The following is a 16523-nucleotide window of genomic DNA, read 5'->3' as shown; positions in this document are numbered from 1 at the left end:
TTAAGCATCTGTGGGGCATCCTAAAAACGGAAGGTGGGGGAGCACAAGGTCTCTAACATCCACCAGCTGTTGATGTTGTTATGGAGGAGTGGAAGAGGACTCCATTGGCAACCTGTGAAGCTCTGGTGAACTCTATGCCCAAAAGGGTTAAGGCAGTGCTTGAAAATAATGGTGGCCACACAAAATATTGACACTTTGAGCCCAATTTGGACATTTCCACTTAGGGGGTGTACTCACTTTTGTTGCATATGGTTTAGATATTAATGGCTGTGTGTTGAGTTATTTTGAAAGGACAGCACATTTACACTGTTGTACAGGCTGTACACTCACTACTTTCTTTAGTGTTGTTACATGAAAAGATATAATAAAATATTAACGGAAATGTGAGGGGTGTACTCACCTTTGTGAGATACTGTATACATACCTCCCAACATTTCAAAATTCAAAAGAGGGACAGCATACCAACTATCCCCCCCCCCCCCGCGGCACAAATTTGAAATGTGGTGGGCAGGAACAGGGACAGGGCTTAAAGAAAATCATAAGACCAAAGTAATATAAATAAAATTCTAAATAAAGTCATATATTTTAATACTCTTAGGCAGCAAATCAAACACAAACTCAAACCACTGGTATAGCTATGTGAGCTCTGTATTTAATTAGCATTTGCAGAGACAGTGCTAAATAGTTTTATCTTAAGTGGACATTTAATAATAGATTCTTTAAAACTGCTCTCTGCATTCCCCATTAATATTCTAGATTCTGGCCTTTAAAGTCAGCAAAAATGCACAGTAACACACTACATAGCATACACTTACACATGCAGATACACACACACACTACATAGCATAGACTTACACATGCAGATACACACACACACTACATAGCATACTCTTATACATGCAGATACACACACACTACATAGCAAAAAATCCGGACAGTTGGGGGGTATATGTGTATATATATATATATATATATATATATATATATATATATATATTTGCACACACATACATACACTGGACTGCACATTTCCACTATATAAATTCTGTCAACTACTGTTTTATTTACTGTAACTCCTTGGTTGCCAGAGTGGGACAAAGGAGCCTATTTATCAAATGTCTGTACGACATGATCCGATCAGACATCGCTGAATGTGTACAGCATTACGCTCTCCACATTCAGCATTGCACCAGCAGTTCTTGTGAACTCCTGGTGCAACGCCACCCCCTGCAGATTTGCTAGCAGGGGGTGTCAATCAACCCGATCGTATTCGATCAGGTTGATTTCTGGCGATCGCTGTCCGCCTCCTCAGGGCAGGCAGACAGGTTATGGAGCAGCGGTCTTTAGACCGCTGCTTCATAACTTCTGTTTCTGGCGAGCATTCAGAAACATGGGGCTCGGCAGAAACACGGGGCTTCAAGCTTCATACGGAGCTTGATAAATATGCCCCAAAGTGTTAAACAGATAAACTTCTCTTGTGACACTGAGTCCTGCACTTTGTCCCTCTATGTGTGTGGTAGAGACATTAGATTGTAATTTCCTACATTCAGTATTTCACTCTTATGAAATGAACAAACAGAGTTATTTAGTCAGTTGAGTCTCATTAATAACAAGCTCGTTCCTTCTGTTTAACAGCAGAGCTGTCTCTTCTGTAACTTGCCCTCTCTGTGGCAGTAATGTGATAACATGCCACTGCTTTCATAGCTGTTATTAGACCCAATAGAATAGATGAATACACGTTTTTGAAGTTGATAAATGATTTACCACACCCAGTCATTCATTGTCTGCTGGGAAATTTAATTAGCTCATTATAATTATTTGTTTGTTTTTTTACTGTTATAAGAACCTTTAAGCTTTAGGGTTATGGTTAACTCTTTCCATGTCAGGTTTAGTTGCAACTTGCTAGTTTTTAAAGATCCTGTCTGAGTCACATTCCTGCAGAAACGTGGCAGGCAGCATCGCTGTATTAACAAGGTCTTCCTGCCCCTGCACGCAATATTCTCCCTTGAGCTACAGCTTTAAAATATACAAGTGAAGAAAAACTGATTTAACTCATCTACTACCAGTTCCAGGTGTAACAGTTACACTGCATTTTATTTTGCTTGCCAATAGGTACAAGTTTTTGAATGAGTTATTAAAGGGACATTCCAGCAAAAATTGAAATCCACATGGGTGCATTTCAGTTTTGAATAAAAGCATTTTATTAATATACATAAGTGTATAAAGTGTATTTCAGTATGCAACATGCACCAGCATTTTAAACACAGTATGGAGAACCTAAGGAGCTTGTATCAACTGTCAGTTGCTCAATTTGTTAATTGCTGGCATTATGCAAGTCCCACTGGTGCTCTGAGCAGCTGCAGTATTTAAAATTATGCTGCACTGATAATGTTTAGCTATACTTCATGTGCACATGTATAGAAACAAGTTAACACTAAAACGGTGATAACTTTTACTAGAAGTATTTTTGTCAATACATGTATATTGCAATTGTGTTTTTATTGAAAGATGCAATTCATCTATGTGAGTTTAATTTTGACCAGAATGTCCCTTTAAATGAGCGTACTAGAATAAAAGTAAAATATTCTGTTTGTTAGGGTACTGTATTTTTAAACAAGTTCCTTTTTCTTCCCATGTGTTTAATCCGTTTAAAAGTGTTAAACACTTAGGGGCCAATTTATGAAAGTGCGAGCGGACATGATACGTATCATGTCCGCCGCACATCGATAGATGCCGACAGCATACGCTGTCGGCATTTATCAATGCACAAGCAGTTCTTGTGAACTGATTGTGCAATGCCGCCCCTGCAGATTCGGTGTCAATCAGACTGATCGTAAAGGATCGAGCGGATTGATGTCCGCAGCCTCAGAGCAGGCGGAAAGGTTATGGAGCAGTGGACTTTACAGCTGCGACTTTTCCATACCGCAGATCCCCCTACGCCATTTGCGTATCCTATCTTTTCAATGGGATCTTTCTAACGCCGGTATTTAGAGTCGTGGCTGAAGTGAGCGTTAGAAATCTAACGACAAAACTCCAGCCGCAGAAAAAAAACAGGAGTTAAGAGCTTTCTGGGCTAACGCCGGTTTATAAAGCTCTTAACTACTGTGCTCTAAAGTACACTAACACCCATAAACTACCTAGGTACCCCTAAACCGAGGTCCCGCCACTCTATTAAATTTTTTAACCCCTAATCTGCCGCTCCGTACACCGCCGCCAGCTAAATTATCCCTATGTACCCCTAATCTGCTGCCCCTAATACCGCCGACCCCTATATTATATTTATTAACCCCTAATCTGCCCCCCCCCAACGTCGCCGCCACCTACCTACACTTATTAACCCCTAATCTGCCGAGCGGACCGCACCGCTACTATAATAAAGTTATTAACCCCTAATCCGCCTCACTCCCGCCTCAATAACCCTATAATAAATAGTATTAACCCCTAATCTGCCCTCCCTAACATTGCCGACACCTAACTTCAAACATTAACCCCTAATCTGCCGACCGGAGCTCACTGCTATTCTAATACATTTTTTAACCCCTAAAGCTAAGTCTAACCCTAACACTAAGTTAAATATAATTTAAATCTAATGAAATAAATTAACTCTTATTATATAAATTATTCCTATTTAAAGCTAAATACTTACCTGTAAAATAAACCCTAATATAGCTACAATATAAATAATAATTATATTGTAGCTATTTTAGGAATAATATTTATTTTACAGGCAACTTTGTATTTATTTTAATCAGGTACAATAGCTATTAAATAGTTAATAACTATTTAATAGCTAAAATAGTTAAAATAATTACAAAATTACCTGTAAAATAAATCCTAACCTAAGTTACAATTAAACCTAACACTACACTATCAATAAATAAATTAAATAAACTACCTACAATTACCTACAATTAAACCTAACACTACACTATCAATAAATTAATTAAATAAAATACCTACAAATAACTACAATTAAATAAACTAACTAAAGTACAAAAAATAAAAAAGAACTGTTACAAAAAATAAAAAAATATTTACAAACATTAGAAAAATATTACAACAATTTTAAACTAATTACACCTACTCTAAGCCCCCTAATAAAATAACAAAGACCCCCAAAATAAAAAAATACCCTACCTTATTCTAAATTAAAAAAGTTCAAAGCTCTTTTACCTTACCAGCCCTGAAAAGGGCCATTTGCGGGGCATGCCCCAAAGAATTCAGCTCTTTTGCCTGTAAAAAAAAACATACAATACCCCCCCCCCCAACATTACAACCCACCACCCACATACCCCTAATCTAACCCAAACCCCCCTTAAATAAACCTAACACTAAGCCCCTGAAGATCTTCCTACCTTATCTTCACCATGCCAGGTTCACCGATCCGTCCTCGGAAGTCTTGATCCAAGCCTCGGAAGTGTTGATCCAAGCCCAAGCGGGGGCTGAAGAGTGACGTCCATCCTCCGGCTGAAGTCTTGATCCAAGCGGGCAGAAGAGGACATCCGGACCGGCAAACATCTTCTTCCAAGCCGCATCTTCTATGTTCTTCAATCCGATGACGACCGGCTGATCTTCAAGACCTCCAGCGCGGATCCATCCATCTTCACCGACGACTTCCCGACGAATGACGGTTCCTTTAAGGGACGTCATCCAAGATGGCGTCCCTCAAATTCTGATTGGCTGATAGGATTCTATCAGCCAATCGGAATTAAGGTAGGAAAATTCTGATTGGCTGATGGAATCAGCCAATCAGAATCAAGTTCAATCCGATTGGCTGATCCAATCAGCCAATCAGATTGAGCTCGCATTCTATTGGCTGTTCCGATCAGCCAATAGAATGCGAGCTCAATCTGATTGGCTGATTGGATCAGCCAATCGGATTGAACTTGATTCTGATTGGCTGATTCCATCAGCCAATCAGAATTTTCCTATCTTAATTCCGATTGGCTGATAGAATCCTATCAGCCAATCGGAATTCGAGGGACGCCATCTTGGATGACGTCCCTTAAAGGAACCGTCATTCGTCGGGAAGTCGTCGGTGAAGATGGATGGATCCGCGCTGGAGGTCTTGAAGATCAGCCGGTCGTCATCGGATTGAAGAACATAGAAGATGCGGCTTGGAAGAAGATGTTTGCCGGTCCGGATGTCCTCTTCTGCCCGCTTGGATCAAGACTTTAGCCGGAGGATGGACGTCACTCTTCAGCCCCCGCTTGGGCTTGGATCAACACTTCCGAGGCTTGGATCAAGACTTCCGAGGACGGATCGGTGAACCTGGCATGGTGAAGATAAGGTAGGAAGATCTTCAGGGGCTTAGTGTTAGGTTTATTTAAGGGGGGTTTGGGTTAGATTAGGGTTATGTGGGTGGTGGGTTGTAATGTTGGGGGGGGTATTGTATGTTTTTTTTTACAGGCAAAAGAGCTGAATTCTTTGGGGCATGCCCCGCAAATGGCCATTTTCAGGGCTGGTAAGGTAAAAGAGCTTTGAACTTTTTTAATTTAGAATAGGGTAGGGCATTTTTTTATTTTGGGGGTCTTTGTTATTTTATTAGGGGGCTTAGAGTAGGTGTAATTAGTTTAAAATTGTTGTAATATTTTTCTAATGTTTGTAAATATTTTTTTATTTTTTGTAACTTAGCTTTTTTTATTTTTTGTACTTTAGTTAGTTTATTTAATTGTAGTTATTTGTAGGTATTGTATTTAATTAATTTATTGATAGTGTAGTGTTAGGTTTAATTGTAGGTAATTGTAGGTAGTTTATTTAATTAATTTATTGATAGTGTAGTGTTAGGTTTAATTGTAACTTAGGTTAGGATTTATTTGACAGGTAATTTTGTAATTATTTTAACTAGGTAGCTATTAAATAGTTATTAACTATTTAATAGCTATTGTACCTGGTTAAAATAAATACAAAGTTGCCTGTAAAATAAATATTAATCCTAAAATAGCTACAATATAATTATTATTTATATTGTAGCTATATTAGGGTTTATTTTACAGGTAAGTATTTAGTTTTAAATAGGAATAATTTATTTAATAAGAGTTAATTTATTTTGTTAGATAAAAATTCTATTTAACTTAGGGGGTGTTAGTGTTAGGTTTAGACTTAGCTTTAGGGGTTAATACATTTATTATAGTAGCGGTGAGCTCCGATCGGCAGATTAGGGGATAATTATTGTAGGTAGCTGGCGGCGACGTTGTGGGGGGCAGATTAGGGGTTAATAAATATAATATAGGGGTCGGCGGTGTTAGGGGCAGCAGATGAGGGGTACATAACTATAATGTATGTTGCGGGGGTGTACGGAGCGGCAGATTAGGGGTTAATAATAATATGCAGGTGTCAGCGATAGCGGGGGTGGCAGATTAGGGGTTAATAAGTGTAAGGTTAGGGGTGTTTAGACTCGGGGTTCATGTTAGAGTGTTAGGTGCAGACGTAGGAATTGTTTGCCATAGAAAACAATGGGGCTGCGTTAGGAGCTGAACGCTGCTTTTTTGCAGGTGTTAGGTTTTTTTTCAGCTCAAACTGCCCCATTGTTTTCTATGGGGGAATCGTGCACGAGCACGTTTTTGAAGCTGTCCGCGTCCGTAAGCACCGCTGGTATCGAGAGTTGCAGTGGCGTTAAATTATGCTCTACGCTCCCTTTTTGGAGCCTAACGCACTGAAAACCCAGCCATTCTGTGAACTCTAAATACCAGCGGTATTTAAAAGGTGCGGGGGAAAAAAAGCACGCGTTAGCTAACGCACCCCTTTGGCCGCAGAACTCTAAATCTAGCCGACAGTGTTTTTAACCCTTTTTCCTGGTTAACATATAGTAAAAAAAATCCTTTTTAAGATCAGGTAAAATCAATTTTAGGTAGAAGCCTATCACATAATTTTCACAAAATTAGATATGTCAATATGTTAAGGTGATGGTAAACTTCATCGTTTGTAGTTACAATATTTGTAATCATAAAGTAAAAGATGGGGACTTTCATTCATGAAAAGCTTTGTAAACGCTTAATTTTTTTAATAATTACACTTTCATGTTCTCATATATTGCCCTGTTCCTCTGCCTACAATGGATAATCTATTTCTTACTTCACTGACAGCTGTATCCAATTGAATCACACCCCTTTTGGCGTCCAAAACCAGGGTATTATTATTTGCTTCGTAGATGCCAAAGTGGGCGCGATTATTAATTTTTAAAATAATTAAGCGTTTACAAAACCTTTCATGAATGAAAGTTCACATCTTTTACTTTATGATTACAAATATTATAGATACAAACAATGAAATTTGTACTAAAAGTCTTGATAGACATTTTTTAGCTGTAAAAGAAGATACCCTGGTGTGCATCAGTCAAAAGTTTAAAAGTTCTATACTGGAGAAACTCATGCCTAGATTACGAGTTTTGTCGGTAAGGTTGTGCGGTGCTAACGCCAGTTTTCCCTCACTGCTCGCCTACAGACAACGCTGGTATTACAGGTTTTTAGAAACCTGGCATTAGCCGCAAAAAAGTGAGCGTAGAGCAAAATTTAGCTCCACATCTCACCTCAATACCAGCGCTGCTTACGTTAGCGGTAAGCAGGTAAAACGTGCTCGTGCACGATTTCCCCATAGGAATCAATGGGGCAGAGCTGGCTGAAAATAAACCTAACACCTCCAAAAAAGCAGTGTAAAGCTCCTAACACAGCCCCATTGATTTCTATGGGGAAATAAAATGTATGTCTACACCTAACACCCTTACATGAACCCCGAGTCTAAACACCCCTAATCTTACACTTATTAACCCCTAATCTGCCACCCCCAACATCGCCGACACCTGCATAACATTATTAACCCCTAATCTGTCGCTCCGGACACTGCCGCCACCTACATTATAGTTATGAACCCCTAATCTGCTGCTCCCAACATCGCCGAACCCTACATTATATTTATTAACCCCTAATCTGCCACCCCCAATGTCGCCGCAACCTACCTACACTTATTAACCCCTAATCTGCCACCCCCAACATCTCCACCACTGTATTAAAGTTATTTACCCCTAAACCTAAGTCTAACCCTAACACCCCCTACTTTAAATATAATTTAAATAAATCTAAATAAAATAACTATCATTAACTAAATTATTCCTATTTAAAACTAAATACTTACCTATAAAATAAACCCTAAACTAGCTACAATATAACTAATAGTTACATTGTAGCTAGCTTAGGGTTTATTTTTATTTTACAGGCAACTTTATATTTATTTTAACTAGGTACAATAGTTATTAACGATTTAATAGCTACCTAGTTAAAATAAATTCAAATTTACCTGTAAAATAAATCCTAACCTAAGTTACAATTACATCTAACACTACACTATAATTAAATTAATTACCTAAACTAAATACAATTAAATACAATTAAAAAAAATTATCTAAAGTGCAAAAAAAACAAACACTAAATTACAGAAATAATAAAATAATTACAAGTTTTTTAAACTAATTACACCTAATCTAATCCCCCGAATAAAATAAAATAGCCCCCCAAAATAATAAAAAGCCTTACCCTATACTAAATTACAAATAGCCCTTAAAAGGGCCTTTTGCGGGGCATTGCCCCAAAGTAATCAGCTCTATTACCTGTAAAAAAAATTACAATACCCCCCCAACATTAAAACCTACCACCCACACACCCAACCCTACTCTAAAACCCACCCAATCTCCCCTTAATAAAACCTAACACTAACCCCTTGAAGATAACCCTACCTTGAGAAGTCTTCACCCAACCGGGCCGAAGTCCTCAACGAAGTCGGGCGAAGTGGTCCTCCAGACGGGCAGAAGTCTTCATCGAAGCCGGCCAGAAGAGGTCCTTCAGACGGGCAGAAGTCTTTATCCCAGCAGCATCTTCTTTCTTCATCCATCCATCCCGCACGGAGCGGCTCCATCTTCAAGACATCCGACACGGAGCATCCTCTTCCAACGAAGTCCAACTGAAGAATAAAGGTTCCATTAAATGACGTCATCCAAGATCGCATCCCTTTAATTCCGTTTGGCTGATAGAATTCTATCAGCCAATCAGAATTAAGGTAGAAAAATCCTATTGGCTGATGCAATCAGCCAATAGGTTATTAAAGTTCAATCCTATTGGCTGATCAGCCAATAGAATGCAAGTTCAATCCTATTGGCTGATTGCATCAGCCAATAGGATTTTTTCTACCTTAATTCCGATTGGCTGATAGAATTCTATCAGCCAATCGGAATTCAAGGGATGCCATCTTGGATGACTTCATTTAAAGGAACCTTCATTCTTCAGTTGGACTTCGTTTGAAGAGGATGCTCTGCGTCGGATGTCTTGAAGATGGAGCCGCTCCGCGCCGGATGGATGAAGATAGAAGATGCCGCCTGGATGAAGACTTCTGTCCATCTGGAGGACCTCTTCTGGCCGGCTTCGATAAAAACTTCTGCCCATCTGGAGGACCACTTTGCCCGGCTTCGTTGAGGACTTCGGCCGGGCTGGGTAAAGACTTCTCAAGGTAGGGTGATTTTAAAGGGGTTAGTGTTAGGTTTTATTAAGGGGGGATTGGGTTGGTTTTAGAGTAGGGTTGGGTGTGTGGGTTTTAATGTTGGGGGGGTATTGTACTTTGTTTTACAGGTAAGAGAGCTGATTACTTTGGGACAATGCCCTGCAAAAGGCCCTTTTAAGGGCTATTTGTAATTTAGTATAGGGTAGGGCTTTTTATTATTTTGGGGGGCTTTTTTATTTTATTAGGGGGATTAGATTAGGTGTAATTAGTTTAAAAAACTTGTAATTATTTTATTATTTTCTGTAATTTAGTGGGGTTTTTTTTCGTACTTTAGATAATTTTTTTTAATTGTATTTAATTGTATTTAGTTTAGGTAATTAAAGGGACAGTCAAGTTAAAAAAAAAACTTTCATGATTTAAATAGGGCATTTAATTTTAAACAACTTTCCAATTTACTTTTATTACCAATTTTTCTTTGTTCTCTTGGTATTCTTAGTTGAAAGCTAAATCTAGAAGGTATATATGCTAATTTCTTAGACCTTGAAGGCCACCTCTAATCTGAAAGCATTTTGACAGTTTTTCACCACTAGAGGGCATTAGTTCATGTGTTTCATATAGATAACATTGAGCTCAGGCACGTAAAGCTCCTAAGAGCAAGCACTGATTGGCTAAAAATGCAAGTCTGTCAAAATAACTGAAATAAGGGGGGAAGTTTGCAGAGCCATAGATACAAGGTAATCACAGAGGTAAAAAGTATATTATTATAACTGTGTTGGTTATGCAAAATTGGGGAATGGGTAATAAAGGGATTATCTACCTTTTTAAACAACAAAACTTCTGGTGTTTACTGTCCCTTTAATTTAATTATAGTGTAGTGTTAGGTGTAATTGTAACTTAGGTTAGGATTTATTTTACAGGTAAATTTGTCTTTATTTTAACTAGGTAGCTATTAAATAGTTAATAACTATTTATTAACTATTGTACCTAGTTAAAATAAATACAAAGTTGCCTGTAAAATAAAAATAAATCCTAAGATAGCTACAATGTAACTATTAGTTATATTGTAGCTACCTTATGGTTTATTTTACAGGTAAGTAATTAGTTTTAAATAGGAATAATTTAATTAATGATAGTTATTTTATTTAGATTTATTTAAATTATATTTAAGTTAGGGGGGTTAGGGTTAGACTTAGGTTTAGGGGTTAATACATTTAATATAGTTGCTGCGACGTTGGGTGCGGCAGATTAGGCGTTAATAAATGTAGGTAGGTGTCAGCGATGTTAGGGATGGCAGATTAGGGGTTAATAAAATTTAAGTAGTGTTTGCGATGCGGGAGGGCGGCGGTTTAGGGGTTAATATATTTTTTTATAGTGGCAGCGATGTCCGGTTCGGCAGATTAGGGGTTAATTTTTTTTTATTGTTTGCGATGTGGGGGGGGGCCTCGGTTTAGGGGTTAATAGGTAGTTTTTGGGTGTTAGTGTACTTTTTAGCACTTTTGTTAAGAGTTTTATGCTACGGCATTAGCCCATAAACCTCTTAACTACTGACTTTTAAATGCGGTACCAGTCTTGACAGGAGAGGCTGTACCGCTCACTTTTTGGAAGACTCGTAATACCAGCGTTATGCAAGTCCCATTGAAAATATAGGATACGCAATTTAAGTAAGTGGCTTTGCGGTATTACCGAGTCTGGCCAAAAAAGTGAGCGGTACACCTGTCATTTCAAGACTCGTAATAACAGCGTTAGGAAAAAAGCAGCTTTGGGACCTCTCAACGCTGCTTTTTAAGGCTAACGCAAGACTCGTAATCTCGCCGTCATTTTGGTGGTGTGGAGGCAACTACTGTAGGTAAATGAAATTAGTGAGATACCAGAGTCACCCAGCCAGCTTGTCTGACTATCTCCAGTATATGTAAACTGCGTTCTACAAAAGCACAGCTATTGTGTTAATGCTAAAAAAATTTCCATCAGAAAGATTATTTAGTAAAACAAAAAGGTTATTTATTAATACTAATACTACCTCTAATAAAGATTTGAAATAATATGCAGCAAATAAATTAAAATTCACACGGCTAGATTTAGAGTTTTGTCGGTAACGACCCGCGTATCTAACGCTGGCTTTTTTCTGGCCGCACCTTTAAAATAACTCTGGTATTGAGAGTCCACAGAATGGCTGCGTTAGGCTCCAAAAAAGGAGCGTAGAGCATATTTAACGCCAATTGCAACTCTCGATACCAGAGTTGCTTACGGACGCGGCCAGCCTCAAAAACGTGCTTGTGCACGATTCCCCCATAGGAAACAATGGGGCTGTTTGAGCTGAAAAAACACCTAACACCTGCAAAAAAGCCGTGTTCAGCTCCTAACGCAGCCCCATTGTTTGCTATGGGGAAACACTTCCTACGTCTGCACCTAACACCCTAACATGTACCCCGAGTCTAAACACCCCTAACCTTACACTTATTAACCCCTATTCTGCCGCCCCCGCTATCGCTGACCCCTGTATATTATTTTTAACACCTAATCTGCCACTCCGTAAACCGCCGCTACTTACATTATCCCTATGTACCCCTAATCTGCTGCCCCTAACACCGCCGACCCCTATATTATATTTATTAACCCCTAATCTGCCCCCCACAACGTCGCCTCCACCTGCCTACACTTATTAACCCCTAATCTGCCGAGCGGACCGCACCGCTATTATTATAAAGTTATTAACCCCTAATCCGCCTCACTAACCCTATAATAAATAGTATTAACCCCTAATCTGCCCTCCCTAACATCGCCGACACCTAACTTCAATTATTAACCCCTAATCTGCCGACTGGAGCTCACCGCTATTCTAATAAATGTATTAACCCCTAAAGCTAAGTCTAACCCTAACACTAACACCCCCCTAAGTTAAATATAATTTAAATCTAAAGAAATTAATTAACTCTTCTTAAATAAATTATTCCTATTTAAAGCTAAATACTTACCTGTAAAATAAATCCTAATATAGCTACAATATAAATTATAATTATATTATAGCTATTTTAGGATTAATATTTATTTTACAGGTAACTTTGTATTTATTTTAACCAGGTACAATAGCTATTAAATAGTTAAGAACTATTTAATAGCTAAAATAGTTAAAATAATTACAAATTTACCTGTAAAATAAATCCTAACCTAAGTTACAATTAAACCTAACACTACACTATCAATAAATAAATTAAATAAAATACCTATAATTATCTACAATTAAACCTAACACTACACTATCAATAAATAAATTAAATACAATTTCTACAAATAAATACAATGAAATAAACTAACTAAAGTACAAAAAATAAAAAAGAACTAAGTTACAAAAAATAAAAAAATATTTACAAACATTAGAAAAATATTACAACAATTTTAAACTAATTACACCTACTCTAAGCCCCCTAATAAAATAACAAAGCCCCCCAAAATAAAAAAATGCCCTACCCTATTCTAAATTACTAAAGTTCAAAGCTCTTTTACCTTACCAGCCCTGAACAGGGCCCTTTGCGGGGCATGCCCCAAGAAGTTCAGCTCTTTTGCCTGTAAAAAAAAAACATACAATACCCCCCCCCCCCCCAACATTACAACCCACCACCCACATACCCCTAATCTAACCCAAACCCCCCTTAAATAAACCTAACACTAAGCCCCTGAAGATCTTCCTACCTTATCTTCACCATACCAGGTTCACCGATCGACGTAAGGGGATCTGCGGTATGGAAAAGTCGCGGCTGAAAAGTGAGCGTTAGACCCTTTTTTGAGTGACTCCAAATACCGGCTGTAGCCTAAAACCAGCGTTAGGAGCCTCTAACGCTGGTTTTCACGGCTACCGCCAAACTCCAAATCTAGGCCTTAGTTAGAAATGCATGCAATGTTTGCATTAGTGTCTCTTTTTATTAGAAAGCTGTGGAACTGATCCAGCAATCACAGTGTAGTATGTTTCAGGGCCACCTTCTGCAGTATCTACTCTGGCTACTCTGTGAGCAGTGGGAAGACAATCTCAATCTTCAAGAGTTTGTTAATTACAAAACTGGAAAAAATAATTATGAAAATACATTAGCAAGTTTCTCTTTACTAATTAAACCTTTTATATGGAAAACAGATTTGAGTTTGAGTTCGGTTAACTAGCAGAAAATAATTTACTCAGTTATTATATCTGCCTATTTATTATACTTGCTAACTTTGAACTTTTCTTATGTTTATCCTCTCTGCTTGTGACATACTGTATCATTTTATTTGTGTTCTATTATTATCAAAGCATGCAGTCTTGGATGTGTTATAGGTAAAGTTGGCAGATGCCTAGGGGTATGTTCCCAACAGGACACCTGCTTGCATGGTCAGTAACAGTTCTATTGTTTTTAAAGCTTTAAACCCCTATGGAGGGCCGGATTACAAGTGGAGCGCTAATGTTGCCACTCGAGCTGTAACTGATAACGTGTGTTGTGAAACATTTTTGTTTTGCAAAACAGTTAACCAGAGCTCTGAGGTTATGCTAACCTGATGTGCGTTAACTTCAATTATGCTCAAGCGATCGCGTTTACTTTCAACATACGAGCAAAAAACCTGGTGTGCACAAACACCCGCAATAAACCCCATCTGCTTGTGCATAACTGTTAGCGCTCCACTTATAATCTAGCCCAGAGTGATTAAAGGGATTTTGACCACCTCTTGTTTTTGTGTAAAAATTGTGCTTTGTACCATGCTTCCTAAAAAGCCCAAAAACTAACATTTGTAACCAAGGTTTTCAAAATGTTGCAAATTGCCTGAACCAGCTATTTGCAGGATTTGAAGGGTAATGAATATTGTTTGCCTCCTAGGGAGTGTAGAATATTTAAAGTGATGGTAAATCCTAGTGCAACAAATAAAGAAAACTTTCAGTCATGAAGTATAAAATACTTCATGCTGAAAGTTCCTTTACTTTCCTATAGCATATGCCGCGCTGAGCGCCTCAGGCTGCCTGCAGCAGAACGCTATTTTTTCAATGAGGTGACGTTTCCACCTCTTAACCAATAGCCATGCGGCCCAGCTGTCATTATGACGGATAGCTAGCACTCTATTGGCTACGATCACTTCACAACAGAATAGCATTCTGCCGTGGGTGGCCTGAGGCGCTCAGTGCGGTGAACGCTTCAGACAAATAAAGGAATTTTTAGCATGAAGTATTTTATACTTCATGACTGAAAGTCCCCTTTATTTGTTGCACTGGTAAATCCTAGTGTTTCAAAACTAGGTGAAACTGGGATATATTTATGTTTCTTTTTCTTCATCTAGAGCTGTTAATCTGGTTAGGAGAGCAGTAGATACCTGTATGTATCTAAATCCCTAATAATATTTATTTATCTTGAGAATGAAATGTTTGAATTAGAGATTACAGTGTAATTATGTGCAAAATTAATAAGGTTTAAATTAACCCAACCCCTGAAGTTATACTTCAAGTTATTGTTAGATCACATTTAGGTGCATCTGTTTTACATAATAAAAGCCTTACAAACTCCTGACCTACTTTCAAACACAATATGACGCCTGAAACTATTCTGGAAGGAAAAGCACATGCCATATTGTTATGTTTGTTTTAAAAAAAACCTGGTAATCATTTTTTGTATCATATATTTGAGAAAAAAAAAACATCTGCTGAAATGTAACAGGTCCAGGACATCTCACTGGTTGACAAGGACAACTCCCACACCCATTTAAAAAAAAAACAAAAAAAGTCCATAGCTCTGTAATATTTTCAGAAACACGCTAGATGGAACTGAGAAAATTGGTTAGGAAACCCAAGCGTGCAGCACCAAGGCAGAACAAAGCTGGTTGTTGGCGGTCGTGCAACTAAAGCTTCTAATTGGCTCACTGGCCATCTTCTGCTTGGTAGCGGCAATGCTTGTATCTCCTGATAGAGACCTCACCTATGTGTTTAATCCCTTTTCATGAGTTATCTAGGGTCAGTAAAACAATAACAGGCTCTAACAAATTGCTGCATATCATTTTTGCATAATTATTGTCCCAGCTTAGATGAGGGATGAAGAACTGTACACATTTTAGTTCCAGGGTTTAACTCTTTAGACTTTAAGCAGTTAAATAATCAGTTCAGAAGACCTGCTGTGTTCATCTGATTTACAACTTGTAGGCCTGGGGCACTATGCATAGTTGTATAATAAGGATCACAAACAAATTCAGGGTAGGTAAGAAGCACATTTAACTGTTTCAAGTGTCATTGCAAACAGCTGACAGGACAGAGTTCAAGACAATTGAATGTTACAAGAAAACAGATTTTTTTTTTTTTTAAATAAAACCATTAACAAAGAAATACGCTTGATGTAGCTTAGACTGTACATTTTTTTGCATTAGATCTTTTCCCTAAGATCTGATAGAAAACTCTGTAACATTAGAACGGTGTGCACACTGACAACCAAGGATAGGAAAATGTACTTATTACTGAATTCAAATGTTTTACACAATGTTCCCAATTACATTGGTTTACCACACTCAAATGTCACATGATACTATATTCCAGTATTCTTTATGAATATCATCTATGAAATAGGCTAAATAACATTTTAATCTTAGAGTTTGTTACTTGGAGGGTTCATCAGAATGTTGTATTTGTTTATTTAAACTATTAATGACTTAGACAATTGATCAAACATTCTTTCATCCAAATTCAAACAAAGCTACTTCATAGCAATGCCTTTTGTATTAATATAATAAGTAAGCAGATGTAAGTATATGTGTCACAATATGTACAAAGTGCTTGTGAGGTGTGTTATACATTTATTACATTGTGTCTCACTAGGCAGTGTGTTTTTGAGTTTCCTATTTCGGACACAAGGATGGAAGATCAGAAGTGGAAAACACTGGTCCTGCAAGGTGATAGGAGTACATGGCTTACACCATCATGCCTCCCTGAACTACTACAACTGAAGTCATTGTACCCCATGGCTCCTTTAGTGGTGGGGAACACATTTATAGGTGAGCAGTGAAAGTCTGTGTGAAAGAACCATAGTAAAAAATCTCTTTAA

The 16523-nt window shown here is 37.9% G+C and overlaps 1 protein-coding gene across 1 annotated transcript in view; it reads left to right on the top strand.

The window, feature by feature from the left end:
• Nucleotides 1–16523, top strand: part of LOC128645613 (aldehyde oxidase 2) — a 243993-nt gene that overhangs the window by 10125 nt on the left and 217345 nt on the right. The window contains exon 2 of the mRNA XM_053698720.1: nt 16298–16473. Coding sequence (XP_053554695.1) covers nt 16335–16473 — 139 coding nt within the window. The 5' untranslated portion in view covers nt 16298–16334. The remainder of the gene's footprint in view (nt 1–16297; nt 16474–16523) is intronic.

Source organism: Bombina bombina, chromosome 1, assembly GCF_027579735.1.
Source record: "Bombina bombina isolate aBomBom1 chromosome 1, aBomBom1.pri, whole genome shotgun sequence".
Classification (NCBI taxonomy): Eukaryota; Metazoa; Chordata; class Amphibia; order Anura; family Bombinatoridae; genus Bombina; species Bombina bombina.
This window is presented reverse-complemented; position numbering and strand designations above follow the sequence as displayed.